Source organism: Pyrus communis, chromosome 15, assembly GCF_963583255.1.
Source record: "Pyrus communis chromosome 15, drPyrComm1.1, whole genome shotgun sequence".
NCBI lineage: Eukaryota > Viridiplantae > Streptophyta > Magnoliopsida > Rosales > Rosaceae > Pyrus > Pyrus communis.
In genome coordinates this window covers 1,986,631-2,003,232 of record NC_084817.1, presented here as the reverse complement: position 1 = coordinate 2,003,232, position 16,602 = coordinate 1,986,631, and the positions used below count along the sequence as shown (strand labels likewise).

Here is a 16,602-nt window from a genome sequence, read left to right as displayed (position 1 = left end):
TTCTTTATAATGCATGGCTAGGATTTAACATACACCTTGCGAGGATTTTTAGGGTTTGGCCGAGTTGTTCGGGGATTTTACTTGATTTAATCAAAATTCGTTAACTAAATACTAGTTGAAATCTGCGAGGGTGGTTTTTGTAATTTTAACTTATTATGCACATATGTTAAAGAAATTTTTAGCGCATAACATATGGCTCGGTTAAATATAAAAGAAAAAAAAGTCGATATAGTTTTGTATATCAAGTGTTCTAATATAATTAGATGAAAATATTTTTTCTTTTTCAAATTTTCAAGTAATTATGTTATTACACTTGGCATATCAAAATACGTACTGGACTTCATAGACTCACGTACACATCTCTCCATATGTTACAAGTCTAATGTAATGGAGGGAGTTTTGTCTAGTTTTCAAATTTTAAGGGGCGTTATGAAAACACGAGAATTCTCAAGAGGTTTATTTGAAATTAAGCACCATTAAATTAACTAAATAATTAAAGTTTTAAAATGTAGCCTGTGGCCGCGCGAACAAGTAGCAGGAAGACAAGAATAGAGAAGAAAGGAAGACTATAAATCCATTTCATTCCTTGTCCGTCTTCGTTGTGTCTCTCCCGTCTTTGCTTTCCCATTCCATTTCCTTTCCTTTTGCTTTTCGGCGGCATTTCGTCGAGCAGGTTTTCTTCGATGTTTTTGTCCACGAATTGTTTACACTTGCCACAGACATGTATGGTTCATCTTATTATCCGTTTTAAATGTGTGCTTTTCTTTTAATTACAGAAACCATGATCAGGTTGTTTAAAGTGAAAGAAAAGCAAAGGGAAACGGCTGAAAACGCAAGGGAGAATGGTCTCGTAAAGAAGCAAAGTGCAGGAGAATTACGTCTTCATAGAGGTAAATTAATATGATTTTAGGATGTATATATGTTATGAATTGCTGCAATGTGGTACAAAGTTATACTCTTGCACGCATGTTAAGTTCCTAAATACACGTTTAACTCCAAAGTACGTAAAGGCAAGGTTTCGATGTTTATTTTAATTCCTTCAACCAATCCTTCAATTGTATTATGACACAATACGACGCAATGATGTTTTATGATTCATATAGCAGATCCCATTTAATGGGAAAATGCTTTATTGTTATTGTTGTTGTAGTCCTTCAATTGTATTAAGTTGTTGTCTTGTAGATATAAGTGAGTTGAACATGCCAGAAGAATGCAAGATTTCATTCCCCAATGGAAAGGATGATTTGATGGACTTTGAGATCACCATTACACCTTATCGGGGATATTATATGTAAGTAACCTTTGATCTGAAGCTTTGGATTTTGCAACTTCGATGTCACCTTGCTGAATCCGACATTTTGTGCCTCTTTTCGTAGGGGTGGTGGGTTTGTCTTCACATTTAAAGTTCCCACAGTCTACCCTCACGAGCCTCCGAAGGTCAAGTGCAAAACCAAGGTAGCGGAACCTAAGTTATATCGGAACTTAACTTTCGAGTCTATTGGTTACGATCCAAACCATCTTATATATCTGGTGTTGTATAATGCATACCATCTGCGCAGATCTACCATCCCAACATCGACTTAGAAGGAAACACTTGCCTCAACATTCTTCGGGAAGACTGGAAACCTGTCTTGAATATAAACACTGTTATTTACGGATTGTATCACCTATTCACGGTATCTCTAATCATAACGTTAAATATATTTCGTGACCCCAAACAAATTATCCGTTCTTTTTATGCTAGGTTTTATTTGGATGTGTACCTTTTGTGGACTCAAATCCTTAGTTTCTTAATGCAGGAACCTAACCATGAGGACCCCTTGAATCAAGAAGCAGCAGATCTTTTGAGGGACAATCCAAAATTGTTCGGATTGAACGTGAGAAAATCGATCGAGGGAAACATATGGGTGGGAGGCGCCCATTTCCCTGGGTGCAAAACAGGCGACTTCTACTGATTCGGTTTATCTAGGGTTTTGCTTCTCCGTGGTCCAACCATGGTTGTATGAGGTTGAAGGTTTGTGTGTTTTTGGGGTGTTTTTTGCATTTCGGGTGAGTACTTGGTGGGGGATTGTCTTGTGGCACATTTTCAGCCCATACTTGTAGCAGGAGAGTGTGTACTAGTGTAATTTTGATCTTCCTTCCATTAATAACATGGCATCATGTTAAGGCTTGATTTTGACTTTGACTATATCAATTTAATTGAATCAATGTCGTGGCCGCTGTTTGTTGATTGTTCGATAATTTGGGGGTGCAGTTATTAATAAAACAACAAAACATATCGTGTCTCCCAATTCAACCCCAATCATTTACGGTCTTGTCCTGTGGCAAATTTTCGGGCCATAATTTGGGGGTGCATGTATAAAATCATAACTATTATAAACATGATTTAGCATTTTGCTCATTCGAAGTATTATATTAAACATGTGAAAACATAAGAAACTTATGAGAAATGGGACTACATAGTGGCGGTATCCCAGTCCCTTATGCATCGTCATGTGCTTTAATTTACTGACATAATATTTCATGATTAGTTTAAAACATTATCACCTTAGTATTTTAGTTGTATGCAAGTTCTTCTCCTAAAGATGCATGAATGCAAATTGCAATCAGTTTTTCAGCGTGTTTGATTTGATCCATAACCTGTTATTTTGGGTTGGGCCTGGTGAAATGGGCTATAAATGTTAGAACTGAAAGCCCATTATCTTACCCAAAAGCCGTTTTCTTTCTTCCACCTGTGCAAACCCAAATCCCCATGCGGACAACAAATCAGAAGAATGAGGATCCTCTTTTTTAGGATATCGTGAATCTTTTAATCACATCCGTTTATCGTATATCGTGTAATAAAAAATCATTGTAAATCTTTTTATTTAAAGTTAAATATAAACACTACATAACAAAAATTGATCATACAATTTACGATGAACGAATGTAATTGAAAAATTTACGACATCCGGAGAGAATGCTCGTTCAAAGTAGAAAAACCCAACCAGAAACGTGGGTCCCATTGAAACGGCCGGACCCGCGGGAGAATTATTACTTCATCGGGAAAAACAGTTATATAATCAAAATCCACGCGGCGAAAAGCGTTTCTCTCTCACACACTCGCAAAGGAGGCTCACCTGCGCTCAGAAACACCATGCAAAAGATAGGTCTTCAATCACTGATCGTATATATACCACGATCCTAATCTAACGGTCCTTGATTAGTTATCGCGAAACGACTATGAGTGCAACGAATAAAAAACGCCGACCTCAAGGCCTTTCAGTGCACCCGCAATGCGTGGTATCATTTCTCGGCTTCTTTTTTGTTTCGGCTAACACTGAGAGGAGAGAGAAGTAGAAGAGAGAGATTCTTCCACACAAACCAGCGAAAAAGCGAAAGCGCATTCCTCGTGATTCTGCCGGGTTTAAATCCCCTGCGACGCACCTGAGCTCGACCATTTACAATCTCTGCGGCCGAGAGAGAGGTAGAGGGAGCTAATTGGTTCGAAGAATGACGTCGGATGGGGCGACTTCAGCGGCGACGACGGCGCGGAGGAAGCCGTCGTGGCGGGAGAGGGAGAACAACCGGAGGAGAGAGCGGAGGAGGAGAGCCATCGCGGCGAAGATATTCGCCGGCCTCCGAGCTCAGGGAGACTTCAATTTGCCCAAGCACTGCGACAACAACGAGGTCCTTAAAGCTCTCTGCCTCCAGGCCGGCTGGAACGTCGAGGACGACGGCACCACCTACCGGAAGGTCGCCGTACTTTAATTATCCCAAATCCTTATTTAATTTATAGTTAATTAATAATTTCTATTTCTTGTAGCTTAGATCCGTAGAAAATTGTGATAAATTCAATTAATTGGATTGTGTTTGTTGTTGTACAGGGTTTAAAGCCGATTCAAACTGATACGCCGGCCGCATCAACCAAGATCAGCCCGTACTCGTCGCTAAATCCGAGTCCAATCCCGTCCTACCAAGTCAGTCCGTCGTCTTCGTCCTATCCCAGTCCCACCCGCTTCGATCCCGTCATTAATTCATCCAATCCAATTCACTATCTCCGCTCTGCAATCCCCCCATCTCTTCCTCCCCTGCGAATTTCCAACAGTGCCCCTGTAACCCCGCCGCTCTCCTCCCCGACCTCCAGACGCCCCAACCCAATTCCTAACTGGGACACCATTGCCAAACAGTCCATGGCCTCCTTCGATTACCCGTTTTACGCCGTCTCCGCTCCAGCGAGCCCGACCCGCCAACACCATCCTCATCCTACAGCTGCCACTATCCCCGAGTGCGACGAGTCCGATGCGTCCACCGTCGATTCCGGACAATGGGTTTGCTTCCAGAGATTTGCTCCTTCGCTGTCAGCAATGCCAGCCTCTCCGACCTTCAATCTTGTGAAGCCTGCTTTCCCTCAGCAGAATATTCCCGCGGATCAAATCCCGGACGTAAAGCCGTGGATCGGAGAGAAGATTCACGAGGTGGGATTGGATGACTTGGAGCTCACGCTTGGGAATGGTAAGGCTCGGATTTAATCCAATCCCGAATTCGGGATTGGATTAGTAGTGTGAGCTACTGAGTTATGAAAGATGATGAGGAGAAAAGAGGTTGGTGATCTGCCACAACCCTTTCTGGGTCAATCTGCATATTTCGAACCATACTTGTTGTTTGTAAGATCTGAAGTTATTTTATTTCTTAGTTTTTCCATTCGAATTTGTTTGAGATGATTTAATTTAGATATTGGTATTGTTGTTGTGTATCGTTTTTCTTTTTCAAATGTACTGTTAATTTATTTTTTGTAGAAATATTTTCCAAAACGTAATTTCGAATCAAGTATTGCAATGTTATAAAGATCAGGTATACACCACGCAACGTCGTGTGGTAACGTGAAAACACATGACATCGCGTTATTCATTTGGGACGCCTTCGTAGCATAGCCGGGTGTGGGTAACGCCTCGAAAATTTCCCTTGAGAGCAAAATATTGAAAGCAATACACCAAAACAATAGTGGATATTTATTACAGGACACTAAATGAAGAGCAAATTACAAAGGATGAGAAGTTTTTAGATACAACTGTGCAAGCATAACATTCTTACCTAGTTAGTTTAATGACACAGACATGATAAAAGCATGCAAAAACTACTAGAAAACATCTGATTTTTCACCTTCTTACAGTAACTTCTAAATTATGTAGATGTCGTGCGATTAGCGAAGTTTGGCTCGGTCAATTCGGTCATTTCTGGTCTCCGATCTTCATAGCTTCGGTTAGTTTAGTGTCATCTTCTCCTGTCTTCTTCTCAATCTTATGTTTTGAGTCTGCTTTGGCATTTGCGTTGCATTCCTTGAACCGGTAGCATGTTGCGAGATGATCGTTCACAATCCCCGCCACTTGCATAAATGAGTAAATGACAGTAGGCCCGACACAGCGGAAGCCTCTCTTCATCAAATCTTTGCTTATGGCTTCAGCTTTTGGGGACTTCACCGGCACTTGACGTGCATAACGGAATCCATTTCTTACGGGCTTGTGGTTCACAAAGCTCCAGCAGTAGTTACTGAAGGAACCAAACTCCTGCTGAACCTGTAAAACGAGTGAATCACATGGAAACCAATATTTCAGAAGGAATTCACCGGCAAAATCACCTTATGAATGTGAGCTTAAGCAATGGCGCAAGGTGCATTGACTGAATGGTGATTACCTTGAGCATTTGTTTGGCATTCTCGTCAATTGCACGAAGCTTTTGTTCGGACAGCACTTTGAGAGACAGCAATTTCTTCTCATCAAACTTTGCAATGGAGGACGGATCAAAATTGTCAAAAAGTTTCCTGCCAAGGGATGAAACCAGCATAAAAGTATAATCTCAAACACTGACATTACTTTATCCGAAACGCTTAAATGAAATGAACCATGGCAGTTCTGATTCTTGTGAAACAAGCATACCTGAATATATCTCTCTTGCGTAGTATTTCCGGCCAGCTGAGTTCCGCGAGAGCTTGTGAAAGGACAAGCAGTTCAAACAGCTTCTTATCGTCATACACTGGAACCCCCCATTCTTCGTCGTGGAAACAAGTATAAATCGGATCTGTTAAAGCAAAGCATAACGTGAATTAAAGCGAGCAAATCAATCGAAATTGAACAAAATGTTGCAATATCTCAACTTCTAAGGCATCAACGTGTGTCCATCCCTAATGAAATTCTGGTCACCCAAACTGAATTACATAAATCAATGGTGATTCTTATCATTCTTAATTCTCAACTCAACTATATGCATGTTATAAGCGATTCTAATAAATCTTTGGCAAATGAAAAGAGCTTAAAGTTCTTCCCTAAATTTAGGCAAATTTTCCTAACTAACATTCCAAATTTCCCTCTTTTTCTTATCAATTTTCTAGGCAGCCAAACACCAGATAAACTACTAAAAAGAGCACAGCAAATTTACCAGCGTGAGGTGTAATCCAATCGCACCGTTTCAGCGGACCGGCGGGCTTGGCCACCTCGGCATCGTCGGAAGCAACCTTCGCCGGCCTCAAGCTCTTACGCCTCACAATCTTTCCAGGGCTCGCCGTCTTCGCAGAGTAACCGCTCGACGACGTGTCCGAAGAGCACGTGCTGTCCACCGAAACGTCGCTCCGCACCACCGGTTCCGGCAATTCAGGTACAGGTTTTCTCGGCCTCGGTGTCTGCTGCGGCGGCTTCTTCGCGCCGTCGTCTTTGCGTTTCGGGCCCTCCAAAACCCTAACTCTGTTCCCGCCGGGACCGAGTACGGCTCGTGGCTCGCAAGTCGGAGATTGAAGCTTACTGGCCACCGACATTGCCATCGATAGCTTCGAATTCGAGCTCCGCCGGTTCGATTTCGAGCTCCAAAACGACGGGTTCAGCTGAATTCCGTCGAAATGGAAGATTATTATCCTTGCGTGCTGTGTGTAATTTGCTTTGGGATGTTGGTTGGATGGGTAATTAGGGCGTCAGCGGAGGGTAAAATGGTAAGTTGGAAGTTTGAAGCAGAGAGCAGAAGTTGAGAGGAGAGAGGAGAGCGGAGTGCTGAGAGCGAAGGGGGCGCAAAGTGACACAAAACGAACCGTTTTCTGCAGATTTAAAACGGAAGGCTGGAACGGGTAATGTACCGATAACAGCCGGTAATGCTTGCGTGTCGGTGACATTTAACCGTTTTGGTTTTGAAAGCGATTGAGAAACTTCCCCCAATATCCAATTTGCCCCAGGCGGAGCGACATGTCCCTTTGTTATGTTCGAGTTCAAAATTTTCCTTTCATACGTTAGATTAATTTAGAGTTTAAACTTCTAAACTGCATTCTAAAATTTGTAATAGAAATCAGGCTTTTCGTTTAACGTCTGATTTATTATATACACTTCTTAAAATTTTTTCGTATTCTTTAAGACTCTTTTGAGCTTCTGAAAGCTGAGCTAATTCTATTTAAACTTATGGCTGCTATTGTAATCATCAATTCAGAATTAACAAAATAATTTTTGGGTTTCTCTCAAACTCTCGCAAATTCCAGAAGACTTGGTTTTTTTAGGGTATATGTTTGTGTTCCCCTACGCTTGTGCTGGGCCTCTTAATACGTGAATATTGTATTATAATTGTTACAAAATATAAGGCGAAAAAAAGGCAAACCTAAAACTACTTAATTAAGAGAAGATAAATACTTTGGGTTGGTGTCAATTAATGTGCGTAAAAGCCTAATCAAGAAGGTTCTAGGTTTTCATGGGGTAGAAGTGAGGGGTAAAATTGGTATTTTGGATATTCAAAGCAAACTACCAGCAAGCTGCAAACCGGGAAGCCGGAAGTGGCGGTTGGAGGAACAACCGACGCTTTAGGCCGCCAGTCGCATTCAGTTGGTAAACGTTATGCATGTAAATTGTGAAACGGGTTACGTTTTGTGCGTTTTATATGGTGACGTGGCGGGGAAAGGGGTTCCTTACCGTTGAGTAAAAGTATCCAAAGTGCAAACTCAGTGGGTAACCAACGGCTAGTCGGCTGTATGACTTGGTCCCACTGGGCCTCTTCACTTGGGCCGGTCTGGGCCTCTGCGCTGCTAATATGGAGTTATCAAATATCTACTATTAAGTTGCATGACTTTGAAAACTCTAATTGTAAATCCATGGGGATAAAAGGCCCACGAGATCGAGGAATGTATATGTGAAGGTATTTTAAAGATCTTCCGAATGTTGATATAGATCCTTTTTGTGCCTACTAACTGTTTGATGTAATGCATGTTAGGCATATCTTGACAGGTTGTATCGACAACACTCAACAAATTCTTAAATTCTTTCTCTATATCATTCATTAGATCAATACAGCATGTATCGATATTTGTTGACATGTACGTAACATAATTTGGCTAACGACAACAAGCCCACCAAGTAATCGACGATATGACTTAGTGAATAACCTGAAGCTTTTGTGCGTGCTTCTCTCTCTCTCTCTCTCTCTCTCTCTCTCTCTCTCTCTCTCTCTCTCTCTCTATATATATATATATATATATTTAGATTAAATATATCATATTTTATTTTGTATCGCATTTGTAGCACCTCTCTAATTAAAAAAATAAATTAATTGTGTTTGTAAAGCCCTACCTCTATTAAATAGGTGCGACTCAAAATAATGTGAGGGTCGATGAAAGAGTAACTGCATGTGCAATATTTGGTAGGGATAGGCAAAGTTCCGGCGTTGCTGCAGAAGTGTGAGAGTTGGGAAACAAGACAAGTAATATGGCATGATTGAACAATTTTCACCAATTTAGTCTTTCTCCCAGAGAGGAGGCATAGCAAGGGGAACTATAGTTGAAACTTGAACATGATTAATGTCTTATGCATTCATTCACAAACTAGTATGAAGATCACGTGTAATTTGACATGACAAGTAATGCGTATGAGTAAAATTGTTATATATAACTAACATATAAATTAATATACAAATCATTCACATAACATGCATGTCCACATTATATGGTGTCTCTTATATTTTCCACACATATTTGTAAATAATTACAAATTGCAATATGGCCAGTTAATTTTGACAATTATTGTGACAATTTTTTGGGTGTCATTGCATAAAACATCGTCACATAAGTCTCGTTTTGTTGCAACGTAGAATATGTTCTGTCAAAGCAAAACAAATAATTCCCCTTGACATTTTTCAGTTTATGTAGGGTGATATTTTCTACACTTTTTTACTTTCTACACATATTCTATAAATTTATATCATTTGATCTTCAGTTCATTACAATCGATAGCCGAAATTAAGAGGAGTTGTGAAAGGTAAAAAATGGTGTGAAGATAGCACCACCCTTTATGTATTGTTGTACGTATGTAATAATATATAGATCTGATCATGTTGTTTACTGTATACTTTTCTACTGGGGTTGGTTAGACGAACCAAATTAACACTACAGACTGCTAAACACATTTATAACTTCAATGCTTGGACACCAGTACCATGTATGCAAATAATGCATGCATGCATGCAAAATTATACGCACAAAAAAGTGATCCCTCTATATCTGATTTTTTCCAATAAATTAATCCTAATATACAGATACACACACACACACACACACACCCACACACACACGTCCCACACACCACTATAGCAAGATGAAGATAAACTTTCAGTGTGCTTTCATCTTATAAACCACCATATATGGCTGTAGAATCGGCAGAAACCATGAATCTCCATCACGTTGCCGTCCCACACGATCCCACTCCTCAAGCTCCCGAAGCGTCTGGTCCTCCACCACGGCTTTCACGTCAGCTTCCTCGACTTCACCACCGAAGCTTCCACCGCAACCACCCTCCTCCACTCCCCAACCCTCCCCTCCGGTCCGGCCTCCGCGTCTTCGACCTCCCTCCTGCCTAAGTGTCCGCCCTCGTTCACCCAGAAATGCGCCCCCCCCCCACCCCCTCCACCGCCTCTGCGTCATTCTTATTAGAGAAGACCCCTTTTATAAGCTCATCCCAATCCCACTTCACTGCGTTGAACCGTTGATTAAAGAGGACGAACTGTTGACCAAAGTTAACTCTGAATGCTTGGCCTGGCTAGACCAGCAGCCTCCAGACTCGGTCATTTTCATCGCTCTGGGCAGCGGCGGGACGATGACGGCGGAGCAACGCGTGTGGGCTGGAGCTAAATCAGCAGAGGTACATATGGTTGGTGCGAAAGCCGACCAACGCGGGCGAGTGGGCAGCGTTTTTCAATGTTGGAGGGGATTTGAACGATCCGAAGCCCTATTTGCCGGAAGGGTTCTCTGAGAGGACAGTGGAGTAGGAGTTGTGGTCACATCCCGGACCAGTCAGGTGGCGATCCTACGGCATCCGTCACCGGCGAATTTTTGTCCCATTGCGGGACGCGACAAAATTAAGAGCAAGTAGACCAAAAAATTGTATTTATTAATTAAAAATAGGGACAAACAGGTACATATGTCCAACCCTACTAGTTATTATGCCACGTAGACAAGTTTGATGCTTAACAAACATTAGGTGCAGATGTTAAAAGTTTTAAGGACGATTATTAAGGCCATTAATTTAAATTGTTTAACAAACATTAGGCGCGGATGTTACAAGTTTTAAGGACGATTATTAAGCCCCTTAATTTAAGTTTTAAGTATGCATTGTTATTTGCATTTGTCATTATTGCACTTTGTGAATTATTTTAATTTAAAAACGATTTCCATTCTACAATTAATTGTATGATATATATTCTCTCATTTTCAAAGTTAACTATATTTATAATTTTTTTTCATTTCTTTGAAAATATATTTATGATTCATAAATTAATACCCTCACCAACCCAGATGGAGAAACAAGAAGTATTATCAGCAAAGTAATAATTAAGTTTCACACATCAACTGATTAGATACAAATGTTACATAGTATAAGTACAATGAATATGTACACATCATTCTAGTCTACACGGCACATCCTAAGTTCAATTCCTGCAGCTGGTGAATAGCACAATGGTGGTCAGAGGGAGACTGAAATGCTTATAAGAAATGAAGAAATATCGTCTCCCTTCCCAAATCAAATGCCAAACACAACCTGCAAACATATAAAAACGAACGAAAAAACCCAAATCTAAATAGAGAGAAGTTGGGTTCATAACAGAGCCACTAAAATTTATATATATATATATATATATATATATATATATTTCAAAATCAAAATAATTAGGTAAAGAAAAATAATGGAAATTGTTACATGCATGAACGTTGCATAGCAAGAAAAAAGAAAGAATTAGAATTGGCCCTGTCATCGCCGCCGGTTTATCCGATTGGACAGTTGACCAAATAAGATGAACCGGTGACGTCAGCATTGGAATTGTCTAAGTTGCTGACGTGGCTAAACAAGCAGCCGGCCGGTTCGGTTGTGTACGTGTTATTCGGGAGCGGAGGGACTTTGTCGGGAAGAGATTTTTCAGTGTGGCCGGTACAATGGGTGGTAGATTATGTGTTATTATACAAATAGTGAAATATGTGTGCTAAAAAGTTAATAACTTAAAAAATAAAATTGCTCACTACTTATATTAAAACAAGTGGTATACTACTTATATTTCCGTTACAATAAAAAATTTCTCCTTGTCTGAAGAGCAAATGAGCGAGTTGGCTTTGGGAGATTGGAGTTGAGCCAAATACGGTTTGTTTAGATTGTAAGTGTAGCATTATTTTAAATTATTTAGTTAATTCATTACGAGTTATCATTAAGTTTGAAAAGTATTGAATTTATGTTTTATTTTTAAACCAAAAACGGATGGTCAGTCTATTCCATGTGGTTGGTACTCAATTTTTAAGCCCAATGCCCACATCTTTTAAAATTGTGTTAAAATAATAAAACTACAAAAACGAGGATTCGAAAGAAAAATAACACCCTTCTATCCAACTTAGTGAATCGAATATACATTATTTAGTCCAAATCTGTTGACCCAAAAGCCTAAGTGAATAGAATATAGGATATAACAACATATAATGTTAGGAAGACTAAATTTGTAGACAAAATTTTATAAACTAAATGATATAAAAATTGATAATTGAATTATTATTTAAACGTTAATAAACATACTCATTCAATCATTTACCCACTATCGTCGATTACACGTTTGCCATATTTCACTTTCTTCCTCGTCATCATGAATCGTGTGGTAAACACAAATTGTCCAGAGAGAGACAGAAGCATATACTCATACTCATCGAAAGACAAAAGCAAAACAGTAAAAAGTAGATGAAAAAAGTAAGCTTGAAAGCGAAGCCCCATTGAAAAAACCTCAGCCCTTGCTTAGATTGAAATACAAGGTAGTCATTCACACGACCAATATGTAACAGAGAGAGAGAGATGACGTTTACGTCAACCCTTGTATCATATGATAAAAAGAAATTCAAAAACTCTCCATAAATAATTTGAGACTTGCCACCTAAACCAAACCTTGAAAGGATCCCTCCATCCACCCACAAATTATGTAAACTGAGCTTCCCCTCTCACCTCTCTGTTTTTTGAGGAATTTAATGCCCCAAACACCATTTTCTAGCTGAAACATTGCTGCAAGTGATCTGCAGGCAAAACATGGCAAAGCGATCGGATTTTGCGCAGAAGCTGTTGGATGATCTTCGCGTCCGCAAGGAGAAAATGGGTGCGTCTCAGAGCTCCAACCGGTCGAACTCCATGGCAATAGGTAAGTTTCTAATCTAATCTACCCCATTTAAATGTTTATTAATTTCATTGATTAGTCCTTGATGAGGAAAATGTTTAATTCTTCATCACTAGCATAGAGCACGAGTAAGGGCTACAGTTAAAGCAGCACGAACTGTATAAATTCATAAGCACAAAACCAGTTTTGAAGGAAAGAATCTTCTTGTGTCCTTTTTACTGCAAGGAATCATGCATCAAAAAAAGTTTATGTAAGGTGAAAAAATCAAATGTTGCAAACATCATAGACCAATATATCATCTTGTCGAGACTCGAGAGTGAATCCCACATCGGGGAAAGGACTTAGTGTTTGGTTTTTCTGTTTCATCTTTGAAATTTTTCTGAAAGTGACTTGATCGAACATATTTGCAACGATCTTGATAGTCTGTGTTCTTTCATTAAAGTAACGTTTATTTGTGTACTTATTGATCAATTCCATATGCAGTGCAAAAAATTATGTGCGTTTCTTTTTTTTTTCTTTTCATGTGTTGATACAGATGCATATGCTTATTCCAAGCAAGCTTATAGAGGAAGAGGGGATGCAAGAACCAGTGGAAAAGTAAGTAATCTGATGACGCGAAATTGTTGTATTCCAGTTATTTGAGGAATCGGAATAGAATGAACTTCGTTTGGTCCAAATGTTTTTATTTTCGTTCGAATTACCGCAGATTGGCTCCAGAGGAAGTAGCAGAACGCCGATTATTCAAGATGGTTCGAATCAGATTGTTGCTTACGGGAGAGGAGGTAGGAGCTCACAACAAATGGGAGATCTTTCCATGGCATTGGCTTTTGCACTTGAAAATGGAGGAAAGTTCGGGAGGGCGGATACATCTAGCAGAAGTTCAATGCTAGGATTTTTGAATCAAATTGGGAGGGGAGCCATGGAGTTCAGCAAGATGGAAAGAAAAGGTAGAATGAATAGGTACTTCGGTTCAAGTAACCAATTTCCTAACCTTTCTCATCTCCACATCGAAGAAATATCGAGAGGGGCACATAAATTGAATCAGATCCTAAAAGCATGCTCGAATGGTCTTAATGTCAATGGATTTTCAATAGAAGTTGGGAAGGAGTTAATGAAAGGGGCAATGGATTTGGAAGAGTCCTTGAGAATGCTCGTAAATCTGCAGGAAACTTCTGAATACATGGTCCACTCTCAGAGGAAAAATCGGATCACATTGCTGGATGAGGATGAAGATGACGAAGATAATGCTGTTAAATCAGATGAGCAAAAGCAAATTGATCTGCCAAGGTTCTCATTTGACAAGGGTTCGAGACACGGGCGTAAAATTCAAGAAGTTGGAAGGACGGGGTTCATGCAGAAGATGACTGCAGCTCTGACTTATACTACAGAAGGTAGTAGCTTCAACCGCGAAAAGCAAGGGAAAATAACCTCCTCCCCATCAGTTACTCAGAGGCAGTCAGTCAGCTATAGCTCCGGCATCAAGAATCCATCAGCAGAATCGAAAGAGTCTAAACCAGAAAAGGAAAGAATTCCAAATGTAATTGCAAAACTAATGGGGTTGAATGAGCTTCCGAAAAAGGAAAACGTGAAGCACAACGTGCATGAAGACTTGAGTTCCAAGTCAAAAACAGAAAGCCGGACAAGAGAGCAAACAATGCGCGAAAGGAGTAAGATTTCTGGAGTTAAGACCAAGGATCCATTGATGCCTAATACCACATTTGTTTTGCAAGCAGAAAAAAACATGCTCCCCAACAATGTCAGCCTTGAGTTAGTTGTTCATGATGGAACATCGCAATGGAAAGACCCGGAAGGATTTAAACCGGTAGCGAGATCAGAAAAGGCAACCATCAAATCAGATAAGCAGCAAAAAACTACTCAGAGCGTCAAACCGAATAAAGCTGTGGTGCATAGCAGTTCCGAAGCGAGACTTGTGACGCAAGGAAAAGCAGAGTTCAAGGAAATTAGGGTTCAGACGGAAAAGCAAACCGGGAACAAGATTCCCCTGAGAAATCAGCATAAGTCACAGAACAATCTTGAACTTCAGCAGCAATCCATGTTTTTGAAAACGGAGACACTGGAAGATAAGCGTGGAAGAGAGACGAAGGAGCAGCAGAGTCCACAACCAAAGTTGCCAGCAAGAAAACAACGAGGAGGCGAAATCATATCAAGGACTAAGTCAACAGGAGCAGTAGATTTGCATAAGAAGCAGACACTTGCAGACCAAGCTAGACTACATAGGAAAAACACGAGAGAAGTCGCTGGTGCAGTGCAACCCAAAGGAGTTCCAAATGGCAGATTCCATGAAAATCTGGTCAGAAGCAAAAGCTCCTCTGATTTGAATTTTGGCACGAACAATTCTTCTCCAAAGTACCTGGATCCTGAACCATCAAAAGAAAAATTTGGCACTCCACTGGCTATGGAGGAGAGACCTGTTCATGCAGCACCACCATTGCAGAAGGCAAAATCTAGAAGAGTGAATAAAAACGAAATGCCTCGAAGAATCGATGAAGTGGCAACCAGAAGAAGCCATGAAAAACTTGGTAGCCAGAATGCAACAGAAAAAGTTAGAGCCAGCAGGCTAAAACAAGCTGAGCCGCGCATCGTCAAGTCCAACAAGTCAAGAGCAAGCATTCAATCAGTAGATTCAACGCAAAACCTACATAAAGAAGCCAAGCTGGAGGCTCCCACTCTGTCTGATCCCAATGAAGTTGAATGTCGAAGCCTCGAAAAACCACAAACTCTACTTCCAAATGAAAGTGTAAGTCCATCTATACAAAATCCGAAAATTCATAACTTCCAAATAAAAGATACGTCTTCAGTTACAAAATTTGTGTAATTCAAATTGGCAGGTTATGCAGTATGATCAGCAAGATCAAGCACCTGTTTTCGATTATGATGAGTGCATAACTGCATCAACTACACTTAATGGTGAGTAGAACCTCTGCTTTCAATTCAAATTCCCATCTTACACGAGAAGAACTTCTCTGCAACGGGGAATGTCATTGTGGCAGTATTTCAAGCTAATCACTCACTACCATGTGAACAAGTGGCAATACTTAAGTAGCTCACAATGGCATCTAGTTGCAGGTAAGTTTTTCTCATCTTATACAAAATGTGAACTCATTAGGTTTCTAAAAGATGCAGGAAACCGTGAAGCCGGCTTGGACATTTGTTATCCAGAAGTACGGGAGCACCATAAAGCATTCAACCTGAGAAAACAAGAGCCGCTGACAGAAAGCGAAAACCACTTGAAGCAGGTAGTGATCAAGAGCCATCATTTCCTCAACACAGCAGAAGCACTTTTCAAACTCGAAATCCCTTTTGGCATTCTTCACGACAGCAGACACGACTGCAGCCCGGATGTAGACATCAAGCTCACATTAGAATGCGGCTATGAAGTAATGAAACGAAAAGGGAGAAGGCACGAGCTCAATGTCCATCCCAACTGCGCAAAGACATCGATAAGTTTTGTCAAAATACATTCTTTGGATGAGCTGGTTAGGCAACTGCATAAAGATTTCGAGACACTGAAGTTCTACGGAAGAAAAGGAAAGTACGAATGTGAGGTGGAAGCGTATCTTCCGAAAATGCTGGAAAACGATATGCATAACTGGCAGCCGGACGTGAATTGCATGTGGGATATGGGTTGGGATGAAACTATGTTTGCAGTTATTCAAGTAGATGAAGTTGTGAAAGATTTGGAGAGGCTTCTGCTCAATGGACTTGTAGATGAGCTTACCAGAGACCTCCGTCGTACGGGTTTGTCTGCAATACATTAACCTGTTGAATACGAACACCTACAAGTACCATTATCAACACGAAAAGGATTTATTACGCCATTTGAGCAAAGTTTGTTTTATTTTTTTCGATATAACTGGTTTTCGAAGAGATAAATTATAATGTAATCCTTAATTGAAGAATTTTCTTGTAATGAGTGTGCATTTTTGTTTTAATCATGAGGATTTATTCCAC

At 40.3% G+C, this 16,602-nt stretch overlaps 4 protein-coding genes across 4 annotated transcripts; 3 read left to right on the top strand and 1 right to left on the bottom strand.

Moving 5' to 3' along the window:
• The first annotated feature begins 620 nt into the window (after positions 1 to 620).
• LOC137718668 (NEDD8-conjugating enzyme Ubc12-like) lies at positions 621 to 2,089 on the top strand. Its single transcript, XM_068458218.1, has 6 exons — positions 621 to 673; positions 777 to 890; positions 1,183 to 1,291; positions 1,377 to 1,455; positions 1,560 to 1,676; positions 1,800 to 2,089. The coding sequence occupies exons 2-6, from the start codon at positions 782 to 784 to the stop codon at positions 1,953 to 1,955; spliced, it is 570 nt and encodes a 189-aa protein (XP_068314319.1). The 5' UTR covers positions 621 to 673; positions 777 to 781; the 3' UTR covers positions 1,956 to 2,089.
• A 1,235-nt stretch (positions 2,090 to 3,324) lies between these two features.
• On the top strand, positions 3,325 to 4,735 carry LOC137718236 (protein BRASSINAZOLE-RESISTANT 1). Its single transcript, XM_068457750.1, has 2 exons — positions 3,325 to 3,735; positions 3,867 to 4,735. Exons 1-2 carry the CDS (start codon positions 3,493 to 3,495, stop codon positions 4,509 to 4,511), a joined length of 888 nt encoding a protein of 295 aa, XP_068313851.1. The 5' UTR covers positions 3,325 to 3,492; the 3' UTR covers positions 4,512 to 4,735.
• Positions 4,736 to 4,958: 223 nt separating this feature from the next.
• LOC137718519 (uncharacterized) lies at positions 4,959 to 7,045 on the bottom strand. Its single transcript, XM_068458075.1, has 4 exons — positions 6,415 to 7,045; positions 5,916 to 6,057; positions 5,674 to 5,800; positions 4,959 to 5,555 (listed from the first exon to the last, which is right to left on the bottom strand). Exons 1-4 carry the CDS (start codon positions 6,791 to 6,793, stop codon positions 5,211 to 5,213), a joined length of 993 nt encoding a protein of 330 aa, XP_068314176.1. The 5' UTR covers positions 6,794 to 7,045; the 3' UTR covers positions 4,959 to 5,210.
• Positions 7,046 to 12,401: 5,356 nt separating this feature from the next.
• Positions 12,402 to 16,564, top strand: LOC137718694 (uncharacterized). The gene is made up of 5 exons (XM_068458240.1): positions 12,402 to 12,654; positions 13,166 to 13,227; positions 13,337 to 15,388; positions 15,480 to 15,558; positions 15,775 to 16,564. Exons 1-5 carry the CDS (start codon positions 12,546 to 12,548, stop codon positions 16,407 to 16,409), a joined length of 2,937 nt encoding a protein of 978 aa, XP_068314341.1. The 5' UTR covers positions 12,402 to 12,545; the 3' UTR covers positions 16,410 to 16,564.
• Positions 16,565 to 16,602: the final 38 nt, after the last annotated feature.